This window comes from Coregonus lavaretus, assembly GCF_964263955.1.
Source record: "Coregonus lavaretus genome assembly, chromosome: 16".
Taxonomy (NCBI): Eukaryota; Metazoa; Chordata; class Actinopteri; order Salmoniformes; family Salmonidae; genus Coregonus; species Coregonus lavaretus.
Genome location: NC_140003.1, coordinates 6,739,124 through 6,752,452, shown reverse-complemented (window position 1 = coordinate 6,752,452; position 13,329 = coordinate 6,739,124). Strand labels below are relative to the sequence as shown.

General features: G+C 46.8%; 1 protein-coding gene across 2 annotated transcripts in view; it reads right to left on the bottom strand.

The window, feature by feature from the left end:
• The window catches only part of LOC311143296 (uncharacterized protein), a 178,248-nt gene extending 177,393 nt beyond the window's left edge, over positions 1 to 855 (bottom strand). The window contains exons 1-2 of one of the 2 annotated variants that reach the window (XM_084179123.1): positions 703 to 855; positions 541 to 614 (exon numbers count right to left, since the gene is read on the bottom strand). In XM_084179123.1, coding sequence (XP_084035249.1) covers positions 541 to 614; positions 703 to 713 — 85 coding nt within the window. In that variant the 5' untranslated portion in view covers positions 714 to 855. The remainder of the gene's footprint in view (positions 1 to 540; positions 615 to 702) is intronic. The other variant, XM_084179124.1, reaches the window with a different exon arrangement.
• Positions 856 to 13,329: the final 12,474 nt, after the last annotated feature.

The window sequence follows — 13,329 nt, the reverse complement described above, 5'->3', positions numbered from 1 at the left end:
TCAGTGCAGGGATGGTCAAATGAAATCAAACATAGACCCTGAGGTTGTTTGTCATAAGTAGACCTACAACTATTTTCTCCACTGTAAGATAGCTCATTCAATAAATCTTGATGCAAAGAAAGTAATCCACAGTCCACACTCAGAAACATGACATGCACATCCCATACACACAGGCAATGTTTCCAATAGTTGAAACTGGTTACATTATAGCACAGTTACATTAGTAAACAACATTTCCCAATTAACTGTACATTGTTATCATGACAAAAAGTAATGAATTTAGCATACATACTGTAATGACAGACATCTCCCACTTAGCATTGTTCTGTCATCCTTCCAATGTAAAACCATTAGTTAGGCCTAAGTGCATTGTATTTCAACATTTTATGGTTTTATAAGTAGTGACCCTACTTTACCAAGGTGTACAAACGTTTATTTAACGGTGACAATATGACGGTTCGAGAGCTAACGATACAACGTTGTAGACATCAAGACATGTAAGCAGTTAAATATCCATGTTTTTCGAAGCTTTGCGCTTACCTGGCCATTGCGATGCTGCGGGGGTCAGAAGAACCAGGACACAGCAAACTAGTGTCTCCAACCATGAGGAACACCTGCAACGAGGTAGCACATCGTCTATTAAATTAATACTTTTATTCGATTTCTTTACATCCCCCAAGAAAGTAAATAAATGCAAAATACCTCATTTTCATCTCTGTTTTGGTAGTGACCAAGTTGAAAGGCTACAAGATTTCTGGGCAAATAAATTCTAAAAACTTTTCCCAGTTTCCCTCGTCCACCACGACCGCCAAGCCGTGAACAGCTGATGCGCGGCTCTCTGCTAGTTACAGAGAGAAATTGTGGGAGAGAAAAGTGACCCACATAATCTGACAAAGGAGAATTCTTCTGGGTCCTAAAGAGTTACCCGGTTTCCGAATGTATGGTGCCTGATTGCAAGAGGTGTGTTTGGAATATAATCATATTTTTTAGCGCAGCATTGTTTATACCAATCTTAGCTTTGCCTGTAAATGTGAATTTTAAGGTGAATGACGAAGTAGCCTAATGTGTGGTCGAAGGGGCGTAGTTCGCATTCCAATGATTAGGACTACCTTTTATGTCCCTGTTACACTATGTGTGAACATTTTGATAAAACACAATTTAACAGTTGAATCACATACATCTACGCTCGAAGTAAACTTAACCATGTTAAAAATGTTATGTTTTCATTCAAATAAAATCGTTGTTTTCTCTGAAAATCCCCATTTTGGCATGTGGGTTGTTCCATGTCATTTCAGCAAACCATGACACCCACCATCTCGGATTGTTCTAAAATCATTTATATTGTTAGAAAAAAATAAGATTAGCATTGCTGCAACATTATTTTGTAGAAATGTAATTACATCTCTGAGAAATTAAGCTAATTGATTGCACCCAAATTGGTCATTTTAATATAACATAATATTCAATAAATATAGTGCATAACATCCGATTTGGACCAAACTTTTTTTCTAACAATGAGTAAGACATGAGGAATCCAAATAAATTATCAAAAGACCCCCACGGACCCAATAAACCCGCCAATCCCACCCTAACAATGAGTATACAGTATCAGTTCTCTATGTCTGACAAGAAGTATGGAGCAGAAGCTCAGAGTATTGTTTCTTCATCCTATGTAATGTATTCTCAGTGAATTTGGTGATGTTTTTTTCCCCTGTTCAGGGAAATTAGTAATTGAGGTTGTTAGGGTTTATGTTCTACCCTACATCCTGATTTGACCAGGTGTTGACCACTAGATGGTGGTGTTCCTACTTTTAAATTATTTTATAAGGGATAGATTGGTTTCCTTACCATTACATTTGACATTTTAGTCATTTAGCAGACGCTCTTATCCAGAGCGACTTACAGTTAGTGAGTGCATACATTATTCTTTTATATATATATATATATATATATATATTTTTTTTTACAGGCCCCCCGTGGGAATCGAACCCACAACCCTTGCGTTGCAAACGCCATGCTCAACCAACTGAGCTACATCCCTGTACCATGTAAACAGTTTATGGACAAGGTATGACAAACTACCCTGGTTTGTTTTTGTTTACCTGGTCACTGTTTCAAATGCTACAAAGTTAGCATTTGAAACCATGGACAACAAAACCAACGCATGGATTGCTGTCATACCTTGTCCACAGACTGCTTACAGGGTGGGGATTCTTTAAAAAATAAATCACCTGGAACAGTACCATCTAGTGGTCAGAACCTGGTAATATCAGGATGTAGGATGGGACATAAACCTAACTTCAATTACTAATTTCTCTGAAGAGGGGGGAAAAACACCAAATTCACTGAGAATACATTACATAGAATGAAGAAACAATACTCCGAGACGCAAACTCCATACTACTTGTCAGATATTGAGAACTGATACTATATACTCATTGTATGAAAATGTATGCACTCACTAACTGTAAGTCGCTCTGGATAAGAGCGTCTGCTAAATGACTAAAATGTAAATGTAAATTTTTGGGGTGGGATTGGCGTGGAATGTGGAGGGTCAGTGGGAGACTTTAGACCATTTCTTTGGATTCCTCATGTCTAACTCATTGTTAGAAAAAAGTTCCTATAATTTAAAATGGCCAATTTACATGCAATAAGTTAGCTTAATTTCTCAGAGATCAAATTATATTTCAACAAAATAACGTTGCAAAAATGCTAATCTTATCTGTTTCTAACAACAGGAACAATTTCAGAACAATCTGAGATGGTGGGTGTCGAAATCCTCTTTCTTGTGTTTTTTGATGTGGAACGATCCATGTCCCACTCATGTTTGTCTGACTTCTACAGTGGTGATCCGTCATTCAGGGCAGGTGGGGCAGAGCCGAGTTGGACAAACGGTCATCCAACTCGGAATTCCAAGTCGGGAACTCTGGCCTCTTTCTAGAGCTCCGACCTGAAGATCACTGAGGTCATGATTCAACCTTGTTCCCAGTTGTCTTGAAAGCACCATAAATCCGGAGAATGCCAGACTTTGATGACAAAGTTTGATGTAAAAATTTGCCCACAAGAAGGACCACCGTGCCACCTTCCTGTTCAAGTGAGCACAGCACAACAAGGTGAGTCCAAAAATGTCTTGTATGCTGCTGCATCTGTGGAAGTTTTTGAGGGTTTTAGGTGCCAAGCCAAATTTCTTCAGCCTCCTGAGGTTGAAGAGGCTCTGTTGCGCCTTCTTCATCACACTGTCTGTGTGGGTGTTCCATTTTAGTTTGTCAGTGATGTGTACGCCTACGAACTTGAAGCTTTCCACCTTCTCCACTGTGGTCCGGTCAATGTGGATAGGGGGGTGCACCCTCTGCTGTTTCCTGAAGTCCACGATCATCTGCTTTGTTTTGTTGACGTTGAGTGAGAGGTTATTTACCTGGCACCACAATCCCAGAGCCCTCACCTCCTCCCTGTAGGCTGTCTCGTCATTGTTGGTAATCAAGCCTACTACTGTTGTGTCGTCTGCAAACTAGATGATTGAGTTGGAGGCGTGCTTGGCCACGCAGTCATGGGTGAACAGGAAGTACAGGAGTGGGCTGAGCACGCACCCTTGTGGGGCCCCAGTGTTGAGAATCAGCGAAGTGGAGGTGTTGTTTCCTACCTAACAGTTTGTGGGCACCGTTTGTCACCGTTATAGTGCAATTAATGTATTGTTTAGTGTTGTGTAATGGCTTTGCCTGCATACATCCCCCAATTCTTTGGGGAGTTTACCACACTAAGATTTACATGCTAAAATATTTTAACCCACTTAACCACAATATTTCCCCAATTTTTCATCATCATTGTAAAGCCCTAGTTATTTTGTTGCTTTGACAAAGTCATTTCTGAAGTTGTTATTTATTTCATGTGATTAGTGATTATACATTTGTCCCGCAGGTTTAAGGTCAACCCTGTTATGTGAACTGGACTCTTTTTTTAAATGGTAAAACTATTCCTTTAAAGGTATCCGCATACGTACAGTAGGTTCGGTTTGCTCCTAGCAGAACTCAGTACGTTCGGTTTGCTCCTAGCAGAACTCAGTAGGTTCGGTTTGCTCCTAGCAGAACTCAGTAGGTTCGGTTTGCGCCTAGTAGAACTTGGCTAGGCGAAGGGACCGTCTGTGCTCGCATACTTCCTAAAGACCTTCGCTTGAAAAACTAGAAAGAAAACAGCAATATTACTGTTGTTTGTCCCTCTTGAGCCACCATAGCAACAATGTAGCCAGAAACACGTCCTCAAAATAGTCTGAATTAATCTAAGATAAATCAAGAAATCTGTCATTAATTTTGACATTTTTGCAGAGGAAGTCTTAGTCGCGGAATTTTACATGTTTGGTGCAGTATTTCTCAAGTGAAAAGATGTGCATGAAAACTAGGCATCTCTTGTTGAGACAACAAACTAGAGGTCTTCACGAATCCACCTGTACCCAAATACCCAAGACCCGATCCGGGACCGGATCCAGAATTCTAAATAATGTCAAAGGTCTGGATCGGATCTGATATGATTGTCATGGGTCTCAGGTATGTGTAATTTTAACTGACTTGTCTGGAAGGGCCCATACAGATCTGAACGTGACTGCTGCATTAGAGAGAGAGAGAGACATTTTTATAATTTATGCTGCTGCTCTTGCTTTTCACGAGAGTGGAGCGTGGCGCGTTGTTGGCCAATCATGAGTCATCAAAGCGGCAATAGGCTAGAGTCATAGAGCCTTGCTTTGTGTGTTAGGAGACATCTAATCAATGGAAGATGTAATTAAAATGACGGAATTAAAAGTTTGAGAAGGATAGGCCAAGAGCCAACAGGTAGGCTGCTACTTAATATTCTGAGTGTTGTTATTTGTAACTATATGATTAGAAAGCGCATACACTGCAGTCTCAGTTAGCCTAGCTAGCTAACGTTAGCTAGCTTAACTAGCTTCTCCCGGTTTGATAGAGTCAAGACAGGTACTACCTAATCATATTTGATGATAAATAACCTAGCTATGGCAGCTATTAGTCTATAGCGCGAGTTGGCTTGGTTGGTTGCTGTCTCTTGTCTCTCGCTCCCTCCTCCCATTGTCACTCACTCACAGTACAGCCCCTCCCCGCCTGCTAGAGCGGCACCTCTCTACCTCTTGCGCTTTATCAGCTCTGGTTAAAAAAGAAAAGAATCACTATGATTGGATCGGACCGGGTTCTGGATCCGACCAGGTCTATACGGAACGGGTCTCATTGTCCTTGGGTCCGTTCGGAACTGGTCTCTATATTTAAAAATAAATTTACGCATATCGGTCCGGATGGGAAAGACCCAGGTTCATTTTGGAACGGGTCCACATTTTTGGATCCGTGAAAACCTCTACAAAAAACACTTCATGTTCCCACTCCTACTAGGAGTAGTACTGTTGACCAATCACCAACGAAGGGGTGAAGACTTCAGCTACCGAACTTCAATTGTATTTGAATTTTTTTATGTTGTGTGCACGAACAGCCGTAAAACCTGGGAGAGGCTTTACGGACACACATGGTGCCCAAATTGGCTGTGAGTGGAGTGGAGAGGAATGAATTTGGTTCTGTCAGTTCAGTCAGTCATCCTGGCTAACTGGTAACAACAGCAGCATGGCACTCGTTAAAACTTGTAAAAGAAAGTTATGTTTATTTCGATGGGCCAGGGAAAAATAACTTGTAGTATTCGTCACCATCTGGACGTCACCGTCACATGCCAATTAGCTAGCATAACGTCAAGCTGTTTGCGAATAACCAGTGCAACGGTGTTGTATTGAGGTGCTTACTAGCCTCTTCGCTCCGTGTGACAGGTCTCCTGGAGCCAAGCAATATGGTCAAGCAAAGAGGCTAGTGCTTGCCGACATGAGTTGCTTTCCACTGGGCAGCAGTTGCTTCCCACCGGGAAGCTGTATCATGTCACCGGCAGTAGCTAAAGTACCAATTTATTCCATCTCACTTGATTTTATGTTGAGTAGGATAACAGTCGACACGAGAAATAACTTGTAATATTGGTATTTGGTACTAGTAACCATCTGGATGTCACAGACCTACAACTCAATGTGGAGGGAGGTCTTTGCACTGCATGTCAAGAGTTGCTGTAGGTAGGTGTGGTGTGGAATCAGGCGCAGGACGCAGAAGTTAAGTCCAAACAAAGACTTTAGTAGATCACACAAAATAATCCAAGAACAGCCCGGAGGCGAGAAAAGCGCGCACAGGCGTAAGCAAACGGGCGCACTAAACATGTGCGTAAATCTCTCCTAAAAACAACAAGGAGGCAAGCTACAAAATAGCGCACCAAAATAGGTAGCGCAGCAACACGACAAGGAAACAATTACACACAACACCTAACTAACAACAAGGAACTAAATAGGGTGCTTAATGAGACATAACACAAAACAGGTGTGACAAACAGACAAAACCAATCAAACAAGAAACATAGAACGGTGGCAGCTAGTACTCCGGAGACGACGACCGCCGAAACCTGCCCGAACAAGGAGGAGGGGCCGCCTCGGCCGAAACCGTGACAGTACCCCCCCCTTGACGCGCGTACCAGCCGTGCGCCGCCCCCGGCCTCGGGGACGACCAGGAGGACGCGGAGCAGGGCGCGCAGGATGACCACGATGGAATTCGGTCAGCAGGGACGGATCCAGAATGTCCCTCCTCGGCACCCAGCACCGCTCCTCCGGACCGTACCCCTCCCACTCCACGAGATATTGGAGACCCCCCATCCGGCGTCTCGAATCCAGGATGGTCCGAACAGTGTACGCCGGAGCCCCCTCGATGTCCAACGGGGGCGGAGGAGTCTCCTCAATCTCAAAGTCCTGGAGTGGACCAGCTACCACCGGCCTGAGGAGAGACACATGGAACGAGGGGTTAATATTATTGTAATCAATGGGCAGTTGTAACCTGTAACACACCTCGTTCAATCTCCTCAGGACTTTAAAAGGCCCCACAAACCGCCGACCCAGCTTCCGGCAGGGCAGGCGGAGGGGCAGGTTTCTGGTTGAGAGCCAGACTCGATCTCCAGCTGCGTACACTGGCCCCTCACTGCGGTGTAGGTCGGCGCTCGTCTTCTGTCGACGGATGGCTCGCTGCAGATGGACGTGTGCAGCGTTCCAGGTCTCCTCCGAGCGCCGCACCCACTCATCCACAGCAGGGGCCTCGATCTGGCTCTCATGCCAAGGTGCCAGAACCGGCTGGTCCCCTAACACACACTGGAAAGGGGTTAGTCTTGTGGAGGAGTGGCGGAGAGAGTTCTGTGCCATCTCGGCCCAGGGCACATATCTCGCCCACTCCTCCGGCCGGCCCTGACAATATGACCTCAGAAACCTACCCACATCCTGGTTGACTCGTTCGACCTGCCCATTACTCTCCGGGTGGTAACCCGAGGTAAGGCTCACCGAGACCCCCAACCGTTCCATAAAGGCTCTCCAGACTCTGGAGGTAAACTGGGGGCCTCGATCGGACACTATATCCTCGGGTACCCCGTAATGCCGGAAGACGTGAGTAAATAGAGCCTCAGCGGTCTGTAGGGCAGTAGGAAGACCCGGCATGGGAAGGAGACGACAGGCCTTCGAGAACCGATCCACAACGACCAGGATGGTGGTATTCCCTTGTGAGGAGGGAAGGTCGGTAACAAAATCCACCGAGAGGTGAGACCAGGGTCGTTGTGGAACGGGCAGGGGTTGTAATTTACCCCTGGGCAAGTGTCTGGGCGCCTTACACTGGGCACACACTGAGCAGGAGGAGACATAAACCCTCACATCCCTGGCTAACGTTGGCCACCAATACTTCGTACTAAGGCAGTGCACTGTCCGGCCAATACCTGGATGTCCAGAGGAGGGTGACGTGTGAGCCCAATAAATCAGCCGATCCCGGACCTCGAGCGGGACGTACGTCCGACCCACCGGACACTGTGGAGGGCTAGGGTCGGTGCGTAATGCCCGCTCGATCTCCGCATCGACCTCCCACACCACCGGTGCCACCAGACAAGACTCCGGTAGTATGGGAATGGGCTCCACGCACCTCTCCTCCGTGTCATACCGCCGGGACAGGGCATCTGCCTTCCCGTTCTGGGACCCAGGGATGTAAGTGATCTTGAACACAAACCGGGCGAGAAACATAGTCCATCGAGCCTGGCGAGGATTCAGTCTCCTAGCTGCCCGAATGTATTCCAGGTTACGGTGGTCGGTCAGAATGAGGAAAGGGTGTTGAGCCCCCTCAAGCCAATGCCTCCACACCTTTAGGGCCTGTACTACGGCTAACAGCTCCCTGTCCCCTACGTCATAATTCCGCTCCGCCGTACTGAGCTTCTTAGAATAAAAAGCACAGGGGCGGAGCTTAGGTGGTGTGCCGGACCGTTGTGAAAGAACTGCCCCGATACCGGCCTCAGACGCGTCCACCTCTACTTGGAAGGGTAAAGCGGGATCCGGGTGCACCAGCACCGGAGCCGAGGTAAACAGGTCCTTCAGTTTCCCAAAGGCCCTGTCCGCCTCAGCCGACCACTGCAAGCGCACCGGACCCCCCTTCAGAAGAGACGTTATGGGAGCTGCCACCTGTCCAAAACCCCGGATAAACCTCCGGTAGTAATTCGCAAAACCCAAGAACCGCTGCACCTCTTTAACTGTAGTTGGGGTTTGCCAATTACGCACGGCAGACACTCGGTCCACCTCCATTCTCACCCCTGACGCAGACAACTGGTAACCCAAAAAGGAAACTGACTCCTGAAAGAACAGACATTTCTCGGCTTTGACATACAGGTCATACTCCAACAGTCTCCTCAATACCCTGCGCACCAGGGCTACATGCTCAGCCCGAGTAGAACTGTACACAAGAATATCATCTATGTACACCACTACTCCCTGCGCCTGCATGTCCCGGAAAATCTCATCTACAAACGATTGGAAGACTGATGGAGCATTCATTAACCCATATGGCATGACGAGATACTCGTAATGGCCGGAGGTAGTACTAAATGCTGTCTTCCACTCATCGCCCTCCCTAATGCTCACCAAGTTATATGCGCTCCTGAGGTCCAATTTTGTGAAGAACCGTGCCCCGTGTAATGACTCCGTCATGGTCGCAATCAGCGGGAGTGGATAACTATATTTCACAGTCACCTGATTGAGACCGCGGTAATCAATACACGGACGCAAACCTCCATCCTTTTTCTTCACAAAAAAGAAGCTCGAGGACGCGGGAGAAGTGGAAGGCCGTATGTATCCCTGTCTCAGAGACTCGGCAATGTAAGTCTCCATTGCCCTTTTCTCCTCCTGTGACAAAGGATACACATGGCTCCGCGGGAGCGCAGCTCCTATCTGGAGGTCTATCGCACAATCCCCCTGTCTATGAGGCGGCAACCGTGCCGCTCTGGTCTTACTAAACACGAGTGCCAAATCCTCATACTCAGGCGGAATGTGCAGTGCTGGCATCTGGTTCGGGCTCTCCACCGAGGTCGCCCCTACGGAAACACCCAGACATAGCCCCTCACACTGAGCAGACTACCCTTTAAGAGCCTTCTCTCGCCACGAAATCGTAGGATCATGGGTAATCAACCAGGGAAGCCCCAGTACCACCGGATACGCAGGAGAGTCGATCAGATAGAGTTGAATCGTCTCCTCATGACCCCCCTGCGTCATCATCCTAAGTGGCGCCGTGACCTCCCTAATCAACCCAGATCCTAACGGACGACTATCTAAGGCATGTACAGGGAAGGGCTTATCGACTGGAAGGAGGGTAATCCCTAACTTAACACAGAATTTACGATCTACAAAATTCCCAGCTGCGCCTGAATCGACTAGCGCCTTATGCTGGGAACGAGGTGCAACCTGTGGGAAACAAACAGGTAATGTAATGTGTACGACAGAAAGCTCTGGGTAAGTAGGGCGCCTACTCACCTGGGAGGACTCCCCAATGTGTGACCTGCCATCTCCTTCACCAGGGGACCCTCCCCAGCACCTAGCCGCGGTGTGCCCTCCGCGGCCACAGTTGGTGCAGGAGACTGCCCCCCTCGGGCTCCTTCCTCTCCTCCCTCTAGCGCCAGCACCTCCAAGCTCCATCGGGCTCGGCTCGGAGGCGCTGGAGGGTGGAATGGGAGGCCCCCACCTGGGACGTCCGCGGGTCGCGAGCAGGGTGTCCAGCCGAATGGCCATGTCCACCAACTGGTCAAATGTTAGTGTAGTATCCCTGCACGCTAACTCTCTGCGGACGTCCTCCCGAAGGCTACATCTAAAGTGGTCTATGAGGGCCCTCTCATTCCACCCTGCATCTGCCGCCAGAGTCCGGAACTCCAGCGCAAACTCTTGAGCGCTCCTCATCCCCTGTCGGAGGTAGAATAGACGCTCCCCCGCCGCCTTCCCCTCTGGTGGATGGTCGAAGACAGCACGGAAGCGGCGGGAGAACTCCGCATAGGTGACTGTGGCGGCGTCTATTCCCCTCCATTCGGCGTTGGCCCACTCCAACACCTTGCCGGTGAGACAGGAGATGAGGGCGGAAACGCTCTCGTATCCCGAGGGCGCCGGGCAAGGTAGAGCTCCACTTGTAATAGGAACCCCTGACACCCGGCAGCGGTGCCGTCGTACGCCCTCGGGAGCGAGAGCCGAATCCCACTGGGTTCCGGTAGTTGGACGGGCGGGCTGTCCGATGGTGATGGTGCGATAGGTGGGGGTGTGGGTACCCCGCTTGTCTCCCATCGATGGAGGGTGTTCATGACGCGGTCCAAGGCGTGCCCGATCTGGTTGATTCGATCCTCTTGACCACGAAGACGCTCCTCCATGATGTCGGTGGGTGCTCCTGCTGATTCCATATGTGGTGTGTAATTTTGTCAAGAGTTGCTGTAGGTAGGTGTGGTGTGGAATCAGGCGCAGGACGCAGAAGTTAAGTCCAAACAAAGACTTTAGTAGATCACACAAAATAATCCAAGAACAGCCCGGAGGCGAGAAAAGCTCGCACAGGCGTAAGCAAACGGGCGCACTAAACATGTGCGTAAATCTCTCCTAAAAACAACAAGGAGGCAAGCTACAAAATAGCGCACCAAAATAGGTAGCGCAGCAACACGACAAGGAAACAATTACACACAACACCTAACTAACAACCAGGAACTAAATAGGGTGCTTAATGAGACATAACACAAAACAGGTGTGACAAACAGACAAAACCAATCAAACAAGAAACATAGAACGGTGGCAGCTAGTACTCCGGAGACGACGACCGCCGAAACCTGCCCGAACAAGGAGGAGGGGCCGCCTCGGCCGAAACCGTGACACTGCAAGCCGGTAACACAACAACACCAGGCACAGTGTCCTTCGCTCCCAATTGCCGCAGCAAGGAGAAGGAAGTACAGTTGAAGTCGGAAGTTTACATACACTTTAGCCAAATACACTTAAACTCAGTTTTTCACAATTCCTGACATTTAATCCTAGTAAAAATTCCCTGTCTTAAAAAAAAAAGTTTTGTGAAACAAACAAGTAATAATACAAAAAAACAGAAAACTTGAGCGTGCATAACTATTCAACCCCTAAAGTCAATACTTTGTAGAGCCACCTTTCGCAGCAATTACAGCTGCAAGTCTCTTGGGGTATGTCTCTATAAGTTTGGCACATCTAGCCACTGGGACTTTTGCCCATTCTTCAAGGCAAAACTGCTCCAGCTCCTTCAAGTTGGATGGGTTCTGCTGGTGTACAGCAATCTTTAAGTCATACCACAGATTCTCAATTGGATTGAGGTTTGGGCTTTGACTAGGCCATTCCAAGACATTTAAATGTTTCCCCTTAAACCACTCAAGTGTTGCTTTAGCAGTATGCTTAGGGTCATTGTCCTGTTGGAAGGTGAACCTCCGTCCCAGTCTCAAATCTCTGGAAGACTGAAACAGGTTTCCCTAAAGAATTTCCCTGTATTTAGCGCCATCCATCATTCCTTCAATTCTGACCAGTTTCCCAGTCCCTGCCGATGAAAAACATCCCCACATCATGATGCTGCCACCACCATGCTTCACTGTGGGGATGGTGTTCTCGGGATGATGAGAGGTGTTGGGTTTGCGCCAGACAGCGTTTTCCTTGATGGCCAAAAAGCTCAATTTTAGTCGCATCTGACCAGAGTACCTTCTTCCATATGTTTGGGGAGTCTCCCACATGCCTTTTGGCGAACACCAAACGTGTTTGCTTATTTTTTTCTTTAAGCAATGTCTTTTTTCTGGCCACTCTTCCGTAAAGTCCAGCTCTGTGGAGTGTACGGCTTAAAGTGGTCCTATGGACAGATACTCCAATCTCCGCTGTGGAGCTTTGCTGCTCCTTCAGGATTATCTTTGGTCTCATTGTTGCCGCTCTGATTAATGCCCTCCTTGCCTGGTCCATTCATTTTGGTGGGTTTGTTGTGGTGCCATATTCTTTCCATTTTTTTATAATGGATTTAATGGTGCTCCGTGGGATGTTCAAAGTTTCAGATATTTTTTTATAACACAACCCTGATCTGTACTTCTCCACAACTTTGTCCCTGATCTGTTTGGAGAGCTCCTTGGTCTTCATGGTGCCGCTTGCTTGGTGGTGCCCCTTGCTTAGTGGTGTTGCAGACTCTGGGGCCTTTCAGAACAGGTGTATATATACTGAGATCATGTTACAGATCATGTGACACTTAGATTGCACACAGGTGGACTTTATTTAACTAATTATGTGACTTCTGAAGGTAACTGGTGCACCATATCTTATTTAGGGGCTTCATAGCAAACTTTTCAATTATTTATTTTTTATAATGTTTTGTTTTCATTCCACTTCACCAATTTTTGCCTATTTTGTGTATGTCCATTACATGAAATCCAAATAAAAATCCATTTAAATTACAGGTTGTAATGCAACAAAATAGGAAAAACGCCAAGGGAGATGAATACTTTTGCAAGGCACTGTAGGTGTAATCCAAGCACTTAGGATAACCTTTTTTTGCTGTTGTTAACCTCACATAAATGATTATTTTCTGAACCAGTTGCAGTACAATAGAATAATTTATAATTCAACAAAAATAAAGGTGGATGTTTGTTCACAGGGAAACCCATCGTTTTTTAAAGGAAATCTGAAACATGTGACCAGACCTGGGACACCACAGAACATTCCCAAAACATTAGTATTCCAAGAGCATTCATATGGCATCTATCACATATCGGAGTGGGAATCAGCTTAATCTTAAAACGTCTAAATGGGGTTGATAACTTCTATGTATAAGCTTATGATGTACAGTGCCTTCGGAAAGAATTCAGACCCCTTGACTTTTTCCACATTTTGTTACGTTACAGCCTTATTCTAAAATTGATTAAATACAAACATTTCTCAGCAATCTACACACT